This window comes from Saccopteryx leptura, chromosome 3, assembly GCF_036850995.1.
Source record: "Saccopteryx leptura isolate mSacLep1 chromosome 3, mSacLep1_pri_phased_curated, whole genome shotgun sequence".
Classification (NCBI taxonomy): domain Eukaryota; kingdom Metazoa; phylum Chordata; class Mammalia; order Chiroptera; family Emballonuridae; genus Saccopteryx; species Saccopteryx leptura.
The window spans coordinates 18,868,528-18,886,716 of NC_089505.1; the positions used below are offsets into that span (position 1 = coordinate 18,868,528).

An 18,189-nucleotide genomic window follows, 5' to 3' on the forward strand; every position below is an offset into this window, starting at 1 on the left:
TTATTAAAAACAGAAGTCAAAAGAATTCCTATAAAATATGTACAGGATGGTAATGGCAACATAATTAGTAGCGATCAAGAACTGAAAACAAAGTGAATGCCCATTAATTTGGAAGTGCTGAATAAATTTGTGAAAAAACTGTTAAATAATTGCTATTATATAGCCATTAAAATGAAGGAATTAGAGCTATGCCTGATGATAGGGGAGATTTTCCTAAAATAACAGTGCATTAAGAAAAGATGCAAAAAAAAAACCCTAATATAATTCTACTTAATATATAACAGTAACAAAAATTATTCTTATAAATTGTGTTAACACGTAGGATTTTAGAAACAAATATATTTTGGAAGAACACCTGTAAGACTTTTAACATCACTTAGCTGATATGGCAGGAAAGGGGACCTGGCTGCCGAAGGGGGGAAGGCTGAGGGAGGGAACTTGTATGATATGATCCCATTTGAGTAGAAGGATGTCGTACGTGTATGATCAGCCTTTTCTGTCATTCCCTCCTTTGGTTTCGTGCTTAGGAAGTCCTTCCCTGCACAAAAATCAATTAAAGATTTTTTTGTAATCTTGTAACTGCTTTATAGTAGTTTCATTTATTATATTTAATTATTCATTTCCTAAAGTATGCTTTGGTATAGGGAAGGTATTTTTTCTGTAATTAATTAATATATTATCAGTCATCTCGGTGCACATTTTATATTTTGAGCTATTAGTGCCAGAGAATAAGCTGCACATATTTAAAGAGCGTGATGTGACAGGTTGTAATACAGGTATGCACCTGTCAGCACTCTATTGAACCATAGTAGCTTGCCACATTAATAAATAATATAAAATGTCACCTTCATTACATTAAATTTTTATGAAAGTGTGCATGTCAACTGGCATTGGAGCATCCAATACTGTCTTCACTTAGGATATTGGAGGATCACTTCTCTGATGGTGCAGTGCAATCTCCAACCTCTGGCATCCCAGTAGAACCAAGAAGTGACCAGTGATGGAGGCAAGCAGAACACCAGAATGAAGGACTAGAAAGGACTGCTGGAGGAAGAGACTAGATTGCTGAGGCAGAAGAGGAAACTGAGGGGGAAAAGGGTACGGAAAACAAAGGTTTAAATCTGAAAAGTATTCCTTCATGCTGTACAAGGCACAAAGTATTAACCTCTACATCAACCTGTTCAGAGACACAGGGCCTTTCAGTAAAGCATTAAATGTCTGCTTGGAGGAAGGCCAGCATCAGGCTTTATCTCCCACCATCCACAGCTCTAATGGGAGTGTCAGACTGATATAATTTAGAATTACAGATGCAAGTTTTACATTTATTTTTAAAAATTATTGTTTTATAATTTTAATGAAGTAAAACTGTAATTCAGACATATGTCAATTTAATTTATTTCAGTATTCACTGGTAATCTTTCAGTGGCTAGAATAATTTTAAAAAAGAACATCAGGTCCCAGGTTCAATTCCTGGTTAGGGCACACAGGAGAAGTGACCATCTACTTACTTCTGCACCCCTCCCCTCCCCTTCTCTCTCTCTTTTTCTCCCACAGCCATGGCTCAACTGATTTGAGCATGTCAGCTCCAGGTGCTGAGGATGGCTCCAGGTGCTAAGAGGAGCCTCTAACTCAGGCGCTAAAAATATATAGCACAGTTGTGAGTAAGATCCTAGAAGGGCAGAGCATTGGCCCCAGATGGGGGATACTGGGTGGATACTGGTCAGGGTGCATGTGGGAGTTTTTCAAGTCTGAGTTTCTATATCTTGTATAAACCTGGCTTAACTTTTTGTCTTGCTCAATAATCTTCTGATATTGTTCTATTATATCTAGCATTTAAACGTATAAAAAACTTTAAAGCAGTTTAATTTTCATTTCTTTATAAGTAAAATTTTTTTCCACTCCTTGCTACAATACTAACAGTGTAGTTTCATTATCACTATAAATCAAAATGTTGCAGTTTTTACAGTGATCTTTCTTCATTAATCTTGCTTGGAAATTAGTCCTTTTGATCTCCATACTCTGGTTTTATTTTTTTAAACTCAGGTTTTTAAATTTATGTCACCGATTATTGCTTATGTTCCACAAAGGTTAATTTATTCATCAGTAATCTAAGACTAACCATTTTCTAAATCAAATCAAATAATAAGGCACTAGCTGAGATTTTATAAAGCCCATGTAAATTAAAGGATGTTTACAAGATCACCAGATTTCACCACTAGGTGTCACTTTACTTACTTGCTATGCCACCTGAGTAGCAAAAATCTGTGCTTTCAACTACCTGTGAATTATCTTGGTAAATTGTTGAGAAGATCTGGTTAATTATAAACACTTGGATTGGTAAGTCACGTAGACCTGCATATCTGATTTCTTCTTGTCTCTTACTATGCCCTGCTTCCTATTCCCGTACACCACCCAGCCACAATGAATTACTTGGTCCAAGTCCTGTTGATTCTAATTCCAAAATTTTAGTCATGTATGTCCAGTTCTTCCTATTTGCAGTCACAATTGAACTCTTCATTATTTATTGTTTACTAATGGAATGGCTCCCTAACTGGCCTCCCACTTCTGCCCCAGCACACCTGATGCACTACCATCAAAGTAATATATCCAAAATGTAAATTTCTTATTTCTCATGATAAATCACTTACCAGGTCTCCATCACGAAAGCCAAACTCTTTAGTATATTTTGACGTATATTCATACCTTGGTATGTTTGTTTCCTGCTACTTGCCCAAAGGAAATTTAAATTCTGATCATACTAAACTAGTGGCAGTTTTCCAAGAACACTGTTTTTGATTATGTCTTTGTACCATCTGACTAAAATGACCTCTTATGTTCTTTTTTTTCTCTTAACACCTCACTCATCTTTTATGCTCAAGGTCATATAACCTACATTTGTGAAATCTTCCTACGCCCTTTATTCAAAACACACTCACTACTTCTGTTTCTACATCATACTATACATGCTTTTCTCAGCACTTATTGTAATGTAATATAGTTGTCAATTTATACATCATTTTCATTCATTGGATTACGAGTTCTTCAAGAGCAATATATATCTAGTATTTAATCTCTGGTACAGAGGACATGATCAATAAATGTCTGTTGAATGAATAAAGATGTATTAAAAATGAGTAAGGATTACTGACAAAAACAAGTGCTTCCTAAGTTTTTAATTTTGCATTTCGAATGCAAACACATTTTCTAACTGATACAATTGTTACGCAGCAGTTATGTTCACAGGCTAGAACTGGATGCCCAGCACGTTGCCATCACTCACACATGACTGTTGAGCACTTGAAATGTAGACAGTCCAAGTTAAGATGTGTTTTAAGTGTAAAATACATACTAGATTTTTCAAAGAGTACAAAAAAAAAGTAAAATATCTTAATTTTGTAGGTTGATGACATGTCAAAATGTCAGTATTTTGCATATTTTGAGTTAAGTAATACTATTAAAATTAATTTTACATATTTGATTTTATTAGTAGTATGGTAAATTTAAAATCATACATACAGCTCATGCACACTTCTATTGATTAGTGATGTTCTAAGAAAAAAAGGTTCAAAGTGAAGAATCAATTGTTAATAACAGCAGTCTAAAATGGCAAGGGTATCCTTTCTTTAATGAGTATGGAGACAGAGTTGTTTTACAAATGGACTGGATACACATATATATCTGGGTTTTTTTGTTTGTTTGTATTTTTCTGAAGCTGGAAACCAGGAGAGACAGTCAGACAGACTCTCGCATGTGCCTGACCAGGATCCACCCGGCACGCCCACCAGGGGGCGACGCTCTCTGCCCACCAGGGGGCGATGCTCTGCCCCTCCGGGGCATCGCTCTGTTGCGACCAGAGCCACTCTAGCACCTGGGGCAGAGGCCAAGGAGCCATCCCCAGCGCCCGGGCCATCCTTGCTCCAATGGAGCCTTGCTGCGGGAGGGGAAGAGAAAGAGAGGAAGGAGAGGGGGAGGGGTGGAGAAGCAGATGGGCACCTCTCCTGTGTGCCCCGGCCGGGAATCGAACCCGGGACTTCTGCACGCCAGGCCGACGCTCTACCACTGAGCCAACCGGCCAGGGCCTATCTGGTTTTTTGACTCTTGACTAAAGGCAATGGAATTTACGATGTGCTTGTTCAGGGTCCAAAACTCCCCAAACTTCACTGGTGACTTCAGTGTAGTAGATTTACTGAAGATTGGCAACTGGCTTAACTGGTTTGTCAAGAATGACTTTATCATTTGAAGTGGCTCCTGAGAGTTTGTCTTTGCATTCCTAGAAGTCAGAACGTGGTGGCTGGAGCTAGGAGCCTCAGCACAGTCCACTTGTGCATGTAACCACTCATGGGAGCTTGCTACCAGCATCTGTCAGAATGCTTCCCTGCATTCTTCCTCCTGCTGCTCCACACCCTTTGCCTTTAAATAGAAGCCTTATTTTGAGTATGCTCTGTGGAGCTGGGTAAGTAATTTCAAATATAAACTGGGGTAAACTTTGCAATGAAGCATATAAGAAACTGAAGTATGGTTTTAGTAATACTGAATTTTTATGCTTTAGGTGAATCTTAAAAGAAGATTAATAGACAGAATGGCGCTTATCAACAAAACAACACAGAATAAGTGCTGGCGAGGATGTGGAGAAAAGGGAACCCTTCTGCACTCTGGTGGGAATGCAGACTGGTGCAGCCACTGTGAAAAACAGTATGGAGATTCCTCAAAAAACTGAAAATCGAACTGCCTTTTGACCCAGCTATCCCACTTTTAGGAATATACCCCAAGGACACCATAGAACGGCTCGAAAAGGAGAAATGCACTCCCATGTTTGTGGCAGCATTGTTCACAATAGCGAAGATCTGGAAACAGCCCAAGTGTCCGTCAGAGGACGAGTGGATTAAAAAGCTTTGGTACATATATACTATGGAATACTACTCAGCCATAAGAAATGATGACATCGGATCATTTACAATAACATGGATAGACCTTGACAACATTATACGGAGTGAAATAAGTAAATCAGAAAAAAAACTAAGATGAATCCATACATAGAAGGGACATAAAAATGAGACTCAGAGACATGAACAAGAATGTGATGGCAACAGGGGTGGGGGGTGGGGTTGGGGGAGGGGGGAGGGGGTGAAGAAGGAGAGAGGGGTTAGGGGAGGGGAGGGGCACAAAGAAAACCAGATAGAAGGTGACAGAAGACAATTTAACTTTGGGGGAGGGGTATACAGCACAATCAAATGTCAAAATAATCTAGAGATATTTTCTCTCAACATATGTACCCTGATTTATCAATGTCACTGCATTAAATTTAATAAAAAAAAAAAAAAGAGTAGTGAGACACGGCCAAAAAAAAAAAAAAAAGATTAATAGAATTTTGTGTATGTCACATCCTTAAAATATTAAAATGACTTTTTTTTGTGAACTTCAATTTTATTTTTCCTTCAGCAACCCATAATAGAATAAAAGGTCCCCAATCATGATTTATTCCTTGATACATTTATACCTCCAGAAACTAAAATTTGAAATGTCATTACCTATGGATATCTACTTATTTTGACCACCTAGCATCTCTATTTCCTTTGAGAATCATTTGTTCTGATGAAGATAATCATAGAATATCTACTCTGCAACATACCACACATGTGCCCGCACACACGTGCGGTGACAGGATAGATTCTGTGGGGACTTGGGCCAGCAAATCACTTAACCATGATGACTGCACATAAGCCATTCCAAGACTATCAAATTTCTTTCCTCCCAAACAATGAAAGCCCCTGTGTCATAGGAGAGAAACAGGTCAAAAAAGAGAGAGAAGCAGTGGTCACCACCTAGACTCTCTAAGCAGGAATATATATTATATTTACAACCCACCAAGATGAAATGACTTTGCAGGGTCAATAAATAGTACCAAATCAGGCTTAATTTCCACATATGCAAAAAACTTTATACCTCATTTGGTCCTGTCTATTTACATATCATGAAACTAAGTCCCACAGAACAGTAATTAGCTCCACAAGGATTTTTACACAAAGCAAAGCTAGAGTTGCATTCCAGGTCTCCTGCCTGCCAGGAAACGTTCTCTGATATCATCAACACTAGATTAAAGGGAGCTATCACCTTTTTTCTGTTTTAGTTAATTTAAAAAAAAAATCACATGTTGAGTAAATTTCTCAGATACAGAAATGGAGAGTTTTGGAGAAAACAGTACAAGCCATCTCAATACATATAGTAAAATTATCCTTCATTATATCATAAGATTCTTAAATGAATTCAAATTATTCTACTTGGCTGCCCAGTTTACCATCACTAACAAAATAACTACTATATCCATCAGAATAAGAATCCACTATCAAATAATTTTTGTAATGAAGGTTGTCATCCAAGGCTAGTGACTTAACTAGCAAATCTGGAGAACTGTCTCATAATTTTAGTTCCAGCATTAGGCCATCATTTTTCAAAGTGTATTTCATGAAACATTAGAGGAATCACAAGATGTTCTATGAATAAAGATACTAAATTCAAATTAAGCTTGGGAAAAGCCACATAAAAAATGAATATATAAACCAATATAGATAATAAACATAAACAAATTAGTATTTGTGGAATATATTTTGGGGGATACTACTCAACTTTTTGGTCCTACCTTATCAAGTAAATAACATACAGCATACTCAATAAGCACATCACAATTTTTAGGTGCTTTCATTTCAATTATTATCTCAATGTATAGATGAGACTGCTGAGGTTCCAAATGTTAACTGACTTCGCCAAGTCACAGAGCCAGAAACTACAGATTCAGGGCTTGACCACAAAAAGTCTACTGGCGTTAAAATTCCATGTTAGGCTGGTGCAATATTACATTCTCTAAACAGATTCTTCAGAACCTCTTAAGGTATTCTTAACACTAAATATCATACAGGTAGGAGTCTCAAAGTACAATTGACTCCTGGCTATCAAGGTAACCCTTATAAATATATTTTAAGAATAAGGTATTTATTCTTAAATGAGTTTAAACATGAAAAAAACAAAATTGGACACAAATTTAAAAGTCTAGAACATTTAAAGTAATTTACCATAACTGTTTGTTAGAAGAGCAAGAGACTCAACACTTTACTTACTGAAGAAAAAAACCTAAATTTAGTAATAGTAATGAGAAAAAAAATCAAACTAAATTTTGATCCACCAAATCAGATATTTAGTATACTGAAAATTATATACTTATTATGGTATGAGAACATAATTTTGTACTTTAATGTATAAAAATGCACTTCATTTTATAAAAAAAATGCACTTAGTTTTGCCACTGAACTCAGCTATCGAAATAAATATAAACTTAAAATGAAAACTAATATTAATACTACCTTCAGTACTAGTTCCACTTTCTTCTGGATCTGACAGTTCTCTACACTAATCATCTACTTGTTTGGTTTTGCTGGATCCCTAGGTTCTAGGAACCTTGGGAGAACCGAAAATTTATGAGAATTCTCAAGGGTACTACAGAGATTAAGGACCTAGTCACTAAGATGGAAGAAAATGTACTAAGGAAAAATGAAACCTACTGCCATAGGGCCATCCTCTGGATATACGCACAAAGAGATCTGTAGCAAGTCTAAAATACATGCTTATGGCCCTGGCCGGTGTCCTCAATGGATAGAGCATTGGCCTGACGTACGAACGTCCCAGGTTTGATTCCCAGTCAGGGCACACGTGAAAAGTGACCATCTGCTTCTCTTCCCCACCCTCTCCCCATTCTCTCTCTTCCCCTCTAGTAGCCAGTGGCTCCACTGGTTCAAGCGGCAGCCCCAAACGCCGGGTGGACCCCAGTCAGGGCACACGTGAAAAGTGACCATCTGCTTCTCTTCCCCACCGTCTCCCCATTCTCTCTCTCTTCCCCTCTAGTAGCCAGTGGCTCGATTGGTTCAAGCGGCAGCCCCAAACGGGCCCATTCTCTCTCTCTCCCCCTCTAGTAACCAGTGGCTCGATTGGTTCAAGCGGCAGCCCCAAACGCCGGGTGGACCCCAGTCAGGGCACATGCAGGAGTCTGTCTCACTATCTTCTCTCCTCCCACTTAAAAAAAAAAGTATTTTTCTAGAAAGATACCTGCTATCACAGGTAAAGTATATATATCACAATTTGTGGCTTCAAGAATTATTATTTTTACCAGAAACAGACAAGTCTTAAAGCCCGAACTGCCAGATAGATAAAATAAGTTTTAAATTTTACTGTTTAATTTCTACATTGCAATATTTCAGAATGTACCCAATTATTTAAAAAAGCAGAGGCATTCATATTTTAAACCAAGCAATGAAATATTAGCAATAGTTACAAGAATATTCTTCAATATACTACCATTTTAAAGAACAGTTTCTTTAATATGATTTCTGGGTAAGAATTTCTTAGGGTGGGGATAGAAAATACTGATTAATAAAGGCATACAAATTCCTGGGCTCCACCTAAAACTCAAAAGAATTTGCTCCTAATAAATGTTTTTCATAAGTCCTTTAATAAAACCTTCTTCTAAGGTTTTGTAAATACGACTTGTGAAAAAGAGTTAACCTGGCAGGCCTGAGACTGCTTTCTGTAACAAGGCTGCCTTGCACGGTTAGGGTTCGGTCTTGGTTGGCATCTGGTAACTTGGTTTCGAGCCGGGTTCCACCATTCCCAGACTGAAGGGGGCGCACTGTGATTAGGCTTTCAGCACAAACATTCACTTTGTGATGCATCTCTGCCTTCCTTGGGGGAGTCCAAAATGTTGGTGTGTGTTAAAGCAGAAGGTCCGTACAAACTGATGCCAGTAAAAACTGGACAGCTGAACTGAGCATAGCCTCACGGGTGGAAAACATTTCAGACGTGCGGTAATAACTCACTGCTAGGGGATTCAAGCACGTCCTATGTGACACTCTGGGAGAAGACTCTGGAAATGTGAGCATGGTTCCCTTCAGCTTTCATTCCGTGTGCCTTCTCTGTTGACTGGTTTTGCTTTGCATTGCTTTGCTGTATCTGGGGAGTTTTCCCAGTGAATCCTCAAACGTGTAGTACTCTTAGGGTATCCTGACACTACTTTTAATACATAAAATTCCTTCTGCAGACTTCCAAGTTCAATAAACTGCTATATATGCATTAGCAACTTGCAAATTGTTAACTTTTAAGATGACAAAAGCTTAAAGTCCTATATTACTTACAAAATGACTTTCTGAACTACTAATGAAACAGTATTCAAAAGATAATTTCCTACTTCAAAATTTCTCTTTCAATTGTAATTATAGTTAATTTGAGATTTTATTACATGATTGCTACATATTATTTCTATATGTATAATTATTTTAAATTCCATCAAAATTCGATCCATCCTTATCCTCAAATACAAACAGAAAACAAATCCAAACGCATAACACACAAAGCAGTTTACTGCCCAGCCCAATTTGAGCAGTGTTGAAAAGCGACCCTTCTTACCATGGGGAGTGATGGTCTGTACAGGCTTAGCGGGGGACCTCACGTTCCACACGGTCAAGGTGCCGTCGGAATGGCTGCAAATAAACTGTTTTCCTTCATGATGCCAAGCCACAGAGTGGATAGCCTAAGAAAAGGGGTAAAGAATTTCATTTTTTAAACCAAAAATTTATTTAAACACCAAGCTATTCATAACTGGTATTGTATTTTACCTTTCACTTAAAATATTTTTATATTTCCCAAACTGAAAATAATGTTTACTTTACATTTCCATACTTTAGCCTACTTGTAATACAAATGAGATTTAAGTTAGTATTGACAGTATTTTAATTCTTATTACTTTATTTACTCCTTAACTCAGCATAAGAGAAATACTCTAGTGATATGTGTGCGTGTAAAAATTATAAAATCAGGAAAACAAAATGGATTCTTAAACTTTTAGAATAAAGTATACCTAAAAAATTACCAAGTAAGTAATTACAAGCAATATCCCATGAGAAAAAGTAGTTGCATTGGCTTAGAACAAATTTTTAAATTAACTAAAATTCTAAGAAAATAAAAACATAGATTTGAAATTAAGATCCAATTAAAAATACCTGAGGTTGATCTTCAAAAGTATTATTCATTTCTCACAGTAAGTACTGTAATGATTTTTAAAATGTGAAGAGATCCTCTTTTGACTGGAAGTTTATTTTACACATTTAAGCCACTTAAAATTACCTGAAAAATATTTTTATATAGCCAAATACATTTTCCTTCAATCTTTTGTTCTAATATTATTTAATTATTTTGTCTCTAAAATTTTAAAAAGTCATTCTTCTAGGTTCTTTAAATTACCTCTTTTGAACTCAAGTTAATATATTTCTAGTTTTTAATAGTCAATTGATTTTAAAAGCTACCCTATTAGAGTATCAGAATTGCAGATTATACAAAGTCAACATTTACTATGCATCTCGATCAATGTCCATTAATTTAGGTTTTGCATATGGTGGTTAATTTAAGTTAAATGATACAATATTATGGATCAGACTTAAAAATTTAAATGACAATGGATAAAGACATTCAGAATTTTTCTAAATGCCAATATTTAACAATGTTTTATGTTTAAAATCTCTCTAAAAAAATCCTAAATAAAATCTTAAAACAGTATTAAATACCTATGACATTCCACAAACTCAATCTTAAAATAAGCAATCCCTTAACAGATGAATTATTTCTGCAAAATATGAGTACTGCTAAGAAGCTATTCACAAAGCTATTTAAATCTACTTCTTTACATGGTAAGGAAAATACAAGAAGTCTACAGTGTTGTCTGGAACCTATAAATTAAAAAACTTGTATCATATGTAAATATGTACATTTCATTAATACATAATATAGAAATAAAAAACTAATATTTCTAACATGTCAAAGAAAACAAAAAGTATATCTTTATTTGAAAGTATCTTTTATTTATTAAGCTACCAAATTATTAAACATTCCAAAAATAAATACTAATTATAGGGACCAGTGGTTCACAACTATTATGCATAACAGTGAAAAAAATATTACAGAAAATACCCCACTAAAGAAAAATATCAAAATAAACATGCTATAAAGATGAACAGATTTTTCTTTTATGCAATTTGCCAAATACAAACCCAACTTGATACCAGATCTCACTGTTTCTAATACTCTCGCTCTGATATTATTTGTAATACTACATATATGTTACATATGTATGTTCATATAGCCATATAAGTATAGCATATATATAAGTATTTTCATATATATTTTATGCAACATATTTAATATTGTATGCATATACAAAAGTATATATATAGTATATGCCACATATAAACTATATATATAGTGTAAATGTTGCAATCATACTTTTTCATTAGAGTTTTTAAAAAAATGAAGTAGAAATTTATGTAAACAAAATGGAAACAGCACATCTCATTCATTAAGCAAATCTGTCACATGCTCAGAATCAAAAGATGGCCAAGGAGCGAACCTGAATACTCCACTGTAGAAGATATGAAATATAAAGTAGAAAGCATTATGTGGGATTGAGAAATTTTGTGTAAGTCAGCTTGTTTTTTTTTTTCTGAAGAGAATATATGATCTCCAGAAGACTGAGAGGTTACTTGATTTTTTTAAAAATGGAAAACTATAGATAGAGATGAACAAGAGAAACAGGTTAAGAGGAGAGCTGGAGGGCAGAATACATGGAAAGCAGAAGAGCATAATAAATGAGAGATATATAAAAGTTGTAGAAGAAAATGAATTCAGGGTAGAGTGAAAAAAGTGCAGGAAGAGGAGGAGAGATGGTATGGCCTTTGGTGCAAGCCACAAAGCAGTATGTACAATTACATGCAGGGTCTGACAAAAAGAATCTTTTTTTTTTAATTTTTAAAATTTTTTATTTTATTTATTTACATTTTTACAGGGACAGAGAGAGAGTCAGAGAGAGAGATAGATAGGGACAGACAGGAACAGAGAGAGATGAGAAGCATCAATCATCAGTTTTTCGTTAGACACCTTAGTTGTTCATTGATTGCTTTCTCATACGTGCCTTGACCGCAGGCCTTCAGCAGACCGAGTGACCCCTTGCTCCAGCCAGCGACCTTGGGTTCAAGCTGGTGAGCTTTTTTTTTTTTTTTTTTTGCTCCAGCCAGATGAGCCTGCACTCAAGCTGGCGACCTCGGGGTCTCAAACCTGGGTCCTCGGCTCTATTCACTGTGCCAATGCCTGGTCAGGCAAAAAAAAAAGAATCTTAACTATAATAAAGCTCATGAACCAGTAATGAATTAGGAGCCTCACAATATTTTTATCTTTAATAATATTAAAAGCAAAAGAACTGTCTACTCTGATACCCTCTTTTAAAAAGAAGTATCTAATTACTAGGCTTTGACAAAAGTAGTATATATGATGCTTTCTACTATTCCTATAAAATAAGACGGCATCTTGAAGAATACTTTTCTAGAAAGAGAACAGGCTATTTATCAAATTTTGTACCCACTAACTCAAAATAGTGGCAAAACTGAATAAATTCCCTACCTGTTGGTTTTGCAAACCAATCAGTAATGTTATTAAAATCACTTAACACTAAAAGTGGTATATATCTTAGTACACCCGCTCTTACTTTATACATATACTGATAAATCACATTCGAGAAGCAACTAGTATGAGTTGATGCTTCCTGCTCCTTCCTCTCTTCTTTCTCTCAAATGAATAAATGAAATCTTTCAACAAAACAACAAAACTGAAAATAGAAAAACATTTGCTTCTATTCTGAAGTCTTTTGTTTCTATTAATGGTACTATCAATCTCTGGAATTAATACTTTTTTAAAAAAGATTTCATTTCCCTGGCCTGTGGTGGCGCAGTGGATAAAGCTTCGACCTAGAATGCTGAGGTCGCAGGTTCAAAACTCTGCACTTATCTGATCAAGGCACATATAGGAGTTGATGCTTCCTGCTCCTCCCCCCTTCTCTCTCTCTCTCTCCCCCCCCCTCTAAAATGAATAAAAAGAAAAAAATGTAAAAAAAAAAAGATTTTATTTATTGATTTGAGAGAGAGGAGAGAGAGAATGTGGGGAGGAGGGAGCGGAGGCACAAGGTCGTAGTCATTGCTTCTTGTGTGTGCCTCAGCCAAGCCCGCCCACGACCTCAGCTCGCCAGGTGGACACTTGACCCACTGCGCCACCACACGTCAGGCCCGACAAATATTTTCTAACGGACTTAAACCAAAAACAATTTCTGTTCTCCCAGAAAATAAGATTTATCTTATTATTCAACTCAAATGCAACACTGACCACTACTGTAATTATATACTGTTGCTAAAGCCCTTAGAAAATTGTGAACAAAATGATAAAAGAAAAATAATTTTATAATGCAGACTTTGATTTCAAATTATAACCTTGCAAATACATGTAAAGGAAATACTGAAAAACTCTAGTTTTATTATTCTCATGTAATCAAATAATAAGGTAAATGCTTAGAGCACTGAATAAATTATTTCTTGTATATATGAATAACCCAGTAAATGGTGCAGCTTTGGCCATAGTGTCTTAACTTGTGAAAATTTCAATATTAGTTCCACCACAGAAGGGAGACAATAATAGTACCACGTAACTGAACAATAATTACCGGAAAACACATTTTGGAAGATAGTTGACAAAATTTTAAAATGTTAAAATATTGAATATTAAATGATTTACAGTTTCTTTCTCTGTAGAGATTTTAAACAGGCACAAGTTGAAAATAGTCATTTCCATGAAAAGTAAAACTCAAGTTTGAGTAGGTCCAAATTTCCATCTCGTATCAACTGCCTTCAGCATAAAGAACTTCTTTTAAACATGGTCTGTAGTAGAAGTCTGTGAGTGATGAATTCTGAGTATTTTATGTATATAAAATTCTTTATTTTGCCTTTGTTTTTAGAAAACATGGCCGAATATAAAATTTTAGGTTGTCAAATTACTCTTCTAATACTGTATAACTGTTCTGTTGTGTTCTGGCTTGCATTGTTTCTAAGGAAACCATCCACTGTCATTTTTTTTTTGCTCCTCTGAATTTAATGTGTTCCCCCCACCCACACCTCTAGTTGCTTTTAAGATTTTCTCTCTTTTCCACCACTAGCTGTAGTTTTATGCAACTGAAATATGATGTGCTTTTGTATAGCTTTCTTCATGTTTCTTCTGCTTTGAGTTCACTGTATTTTTGCATATATGTTTTACATCCACACACCCCTTTTTGGCATTCCTATTAGACATATTATTAGTTTGATATATATTAGCTTGAAGCTGTACCATAGTTCAAGGATCACTTTTTTTTCAGTTACAATTGACATTCAATATTATTTTATATTAACATCAATTATGCAGCATAATGGTTAAACATTTGTATAACTTATAAAGTGATCACGAATAATTCTAATACCCACCATCAGTTTGTTCTCTGTATCTGAGTCTATTTCTGGTTTGTTAGCTTATTTTGCTCTTTAGAGTCCACATATAAGTAAAATCATATGGTATCTGTCTTTCTCTAACTTATTTCACTTAGCAAAATACCCTCTAGGTCCATCCATACTGTCGCAAATGGTTAAGATTTCATTCTTTATTTTATGGCCATTGTATAATATCATATGTACCACATATCTTTATCCAATCATCTACTGATGGGCATTTCGGTTGCTTCCTTTCTTGGCAATTGTAAATAATGCTGTAATGAACACGAGGGTGCACATATCTTTTCAAATTAGTGTTTTGGATTTCTTCAGATAAATACCCAGAAGTAGAGTTGCTGGGTCATAAAGTAGTTCCAGCTTTAATTTTTTTTTTTCCTTTTTTTTTTTTTTTTATGTATTTTTCTGAAGCTGGAAACCGGGAGAGACAGTCAGACAGACTCCCGCATGCGCCCAACCGGGATCCACCCGGCACGCCCACCAGGGGGCGACGCTCTGCCCACCAGTGGGCGATGCTCTGCCCCTCCGGGGCGTCGCTCTGTCGCGACCAGAGCCACTTCAACACCTGGGGCAGAGGCCAAGGAGCCATCCCCAGTGCCTGGGCCATCTCTGCTCCAATGGAGCCTCGCTGCGGAAGGGGAAGAGAGAGACAGAGAGGAAGGAGAGGAGAAGCAGATGGGCGCTTCTCCTGTGTGCCCTGGCCCGGAATCGAACCCGGGACTTCTGCACGCCAGGCCAACGCTCTACCACTGAGCCAACCAGCCAGGGCCAGTTCCAGCTTTAATTTTTTGAGCAACCTGCATACTGTTTTCCATAGTGGCTGTACCAATTTGCATTCCAATAAATAGTGCACAAGGGTTCCCTTTTCTCTACATCCTCAACATTTGTTATTTGTTGATTTATTGATATAGTCATTTTGACAGGTACAAAGTGATTATTTCATTGTGGTTTTACTTTGCACTTCTTTGATGATTAGTAATATTGAGCATTTTTTCCTGTCTATTAGCCAGCTGTATAAAGAAATGTCTATTCAGGTCCTCTGCCCATTTTTTAATCAGATTTTTTGTTTTTATAGTGTTGAGTTGTTAAATTTTGGATATTTAACCCTTATCAGCTGTATCTTTGGTGAATATGTTCTCCCACTCAGTGCATTATTTTTAATTTTGTAGATGGCTTTCATCTCTAGGAATTCTACTTGTCTTTTTAAAGTTTTCTATGTCTTTCCTCAACATATTCATGCTTTTATCTACCTTCTTGAACATACAGAGTAGAGCACTGCTTAAGAAACCTTTTGTAAGTCAAAATGGCAAAAAACAACCCTGGCCGTTTGAGCGGTAGAGCGTCAGCCCGGTGTGTGGAGGTCCCAGGTTCGATTCCCGGCCTGAGCACACAGTAGAAGTGCCCATCTGCTTCTCCACCCTTCCCCTCTATCTCTCTCTTCCCCTCCCACAGCCAAGGCTCCATTGGAGCAAAGTTGGCCCGGGCACTGAGGATGGCTCCATGGCCCCTACTTCAGGTGCTAAAATGGCTCCCGCTGCAGTGGAGCAATGCCCCAGATGGGCAGAGCATTGCCCCCTGGTGGGCATGCCGGGTGGATCCTGGTTGGGCACATGCAGGAGTCTGTCTGACTGCCCCCACTTCTAACTTCAGAAAAATACACAAAAAAAGAGAAAAGGCAATAAAGCAAAGAAGCAATTCCCACTAATGTATATTACAAATTTTTGAGCATTCCCAGACCTAAAATCAAACTCACACTCAATGTCATCACTTCATTCATCCCAACGTGTTAATTACACCCATTTTTATGCTAAGTGTAATACTCTTACAAGCTCTTTTAAGCTCTTTTGATACATTAGGACATATCTTGCTAATGAATGCACAAAATAAATCAAGAAAATCAAGATAAAGCACAGCTGTTCACAGACTCAGTCCCAAGCTACGGCGGCTTGATGCTGAGACGCTGAGTAGTTCCCAGAAAGGGGCTCGGCAGAGCCACTCTGGCTCCGTGGGCTTCACACGCCCTCCGTCATGGCTCCCAGCAAAACAAGCGCTGAACGCTCGCCAATTTCACTTTCTGCCTTTAGTCATAAATGTGAAAATCCTCTTCAGATTTCTTTTGGTTGGTTAAAGAAAACAGGTCTATATTAAAGTAAGTGTTTTGCAGAAGTGAAGTGGCATAACGTGAACTTTAGAAAAGTGGGGAATTCCTCAACAGTCATGCACCACTTACTGGTGAAGATATGTTCCGAGAAAGGTGCCGCCAGGTGATTTCGTTGTTGTGCAAACATCACAGACATAGAGTATACTTACACCTACCTATAGCCTACTACACACCTGGGCTGTATGGCATACCACCACCACCTATGCCGTCATAGACGTCCTCATGCAACACAAGACTGTTTATCTTAGTATCTTTCTCTGCTAATTCTACCACATCTGTCATTTCTGACTGTTTCTACTAACTGCATTTTGTCCACAGTTTGAGTCATATTTTATGGCTTCTTTGCATGCCTCATAATGTTTTATTTGGATGCTAGCCACTGTAAAAAATTATAGTGGGTTATTATATTCTTTTAAATATTTTGAACCTTTTTTCTGGAATGTAGTTATACCACTGAGAAACAGTTTGGACTTTTCAAGGCCTGTTTCTCTGCTTTGGTAGGCTAGGAGGCCCGTCTTTAGGACAGTGCTAGTTCGGCCCTGCTGCTGAGGCCTCTGGGAGTGCCTTCCCCGATGCCCTGTGCATTACAAGGTTCTCTACTGTGTTGGGAATGTGAACTATTTTCAGCTTTGTGTGTGCTGTAGAACTTGTTCTACCTACTCCTTTTCAGTAGATCTTTTTCTAAGCCTCACACCCATGCACTTACGGGTATTCAACTGAAGACGGGTAGAGAGCTCACTGCCAACTTTTAAAACTCCTTCTCTAGGCAGTTCTCTACTTTCCGGTGCCTTACTGTACAAGCTCCAGATGTTTCGTCTTGCCCACTTTCCCAGTGCTGTTTCCTCAACTTAGGGAGACTGCTGGGCTTCCCTAATGTATTGAGATCATGAAAATCTATCTAGTTCATGACCTAAAGCAACTGAAGGACCCACCTTGTTTGTACTCCCTTCTCTAAGCAATGCCTGGTTCTGCAATACCTGTTGTCTCATTTCTAAAAACCACTATTCCATACATGCTTTCCAATGTATTTATTTAGGCAAGAGGGCAAATTTAGTCCCAGTCACTCCTTAATGGCTAAAGCCAGGTCACTATTTAAATACATAAAAACAAAACCAAAAAGTCAATTTAAAAAATCTGCTTTCATTTTAACATAGAAAATAGATCTATATGCAACTCCTACATTAAAACTATTATTTCTTTAATTTCAAGTTTGTTTTTTAAGCAAGAGAGAAGAGAAGGACAGATAGGAAGGGAGAGAGATGAGAAGAATCAACTCATAGTTGCAGCACCTTAGTTGTTCATTGATTGCTTTCTCATGTGTGCCTTGATAGAGGGGTTCCAGCTGAGCCAGTGACCCCTTGCTCAAGCCAGCAACCTTGGGCTCAAGCCAGTGACCTTGGGCTTAAAGCCAGTAACCAGGGGGTCATGTCTATGATCCCTTGCTCAAGCCTGTGACCCTGCACTCAAGCAGATAAGCTGGTGCTCAAACCAGCGACTTTGGGGTTTTGAGCCTGGGTCCTCTGTATCCCAGGCCCATGCTCAATTCACTGTGCCACCGCCTGGTCAGGCTAATTTCAAGACATTAATTAGTGAGCATAAAAATGCTTACTAATTAAAAGGCATAAAACACAAAAGGTA

General features: G+C 37.2%; 1 protein-coding gene across 7 annotated transcripts in view; it reads right to left on the reverse strand.

The window, feature by feature from the left end:
• Window positions 1-18,189, reverse strand: part of STXBP5 (syntaxin binding protein 5) — a 141,368-nt gene that overhangs the window by 74,305 nt on the left and 48,874 nt on the right. For all 7 annotated transcript variants that reach the window (XM_066373060.1, XM_066373058.1, XM_066373055.1 and 4 more), the window contains exon 8: window positions 9,448-9,571. In XM_066373060.1, the coding sequence (XP_066229157.1) occupies window positions 9,448-9,571 (124 nt within the window). The remainder of the gene's footprint in view (window positions 1-9,447; window positions 9,572-18,189) is intronic.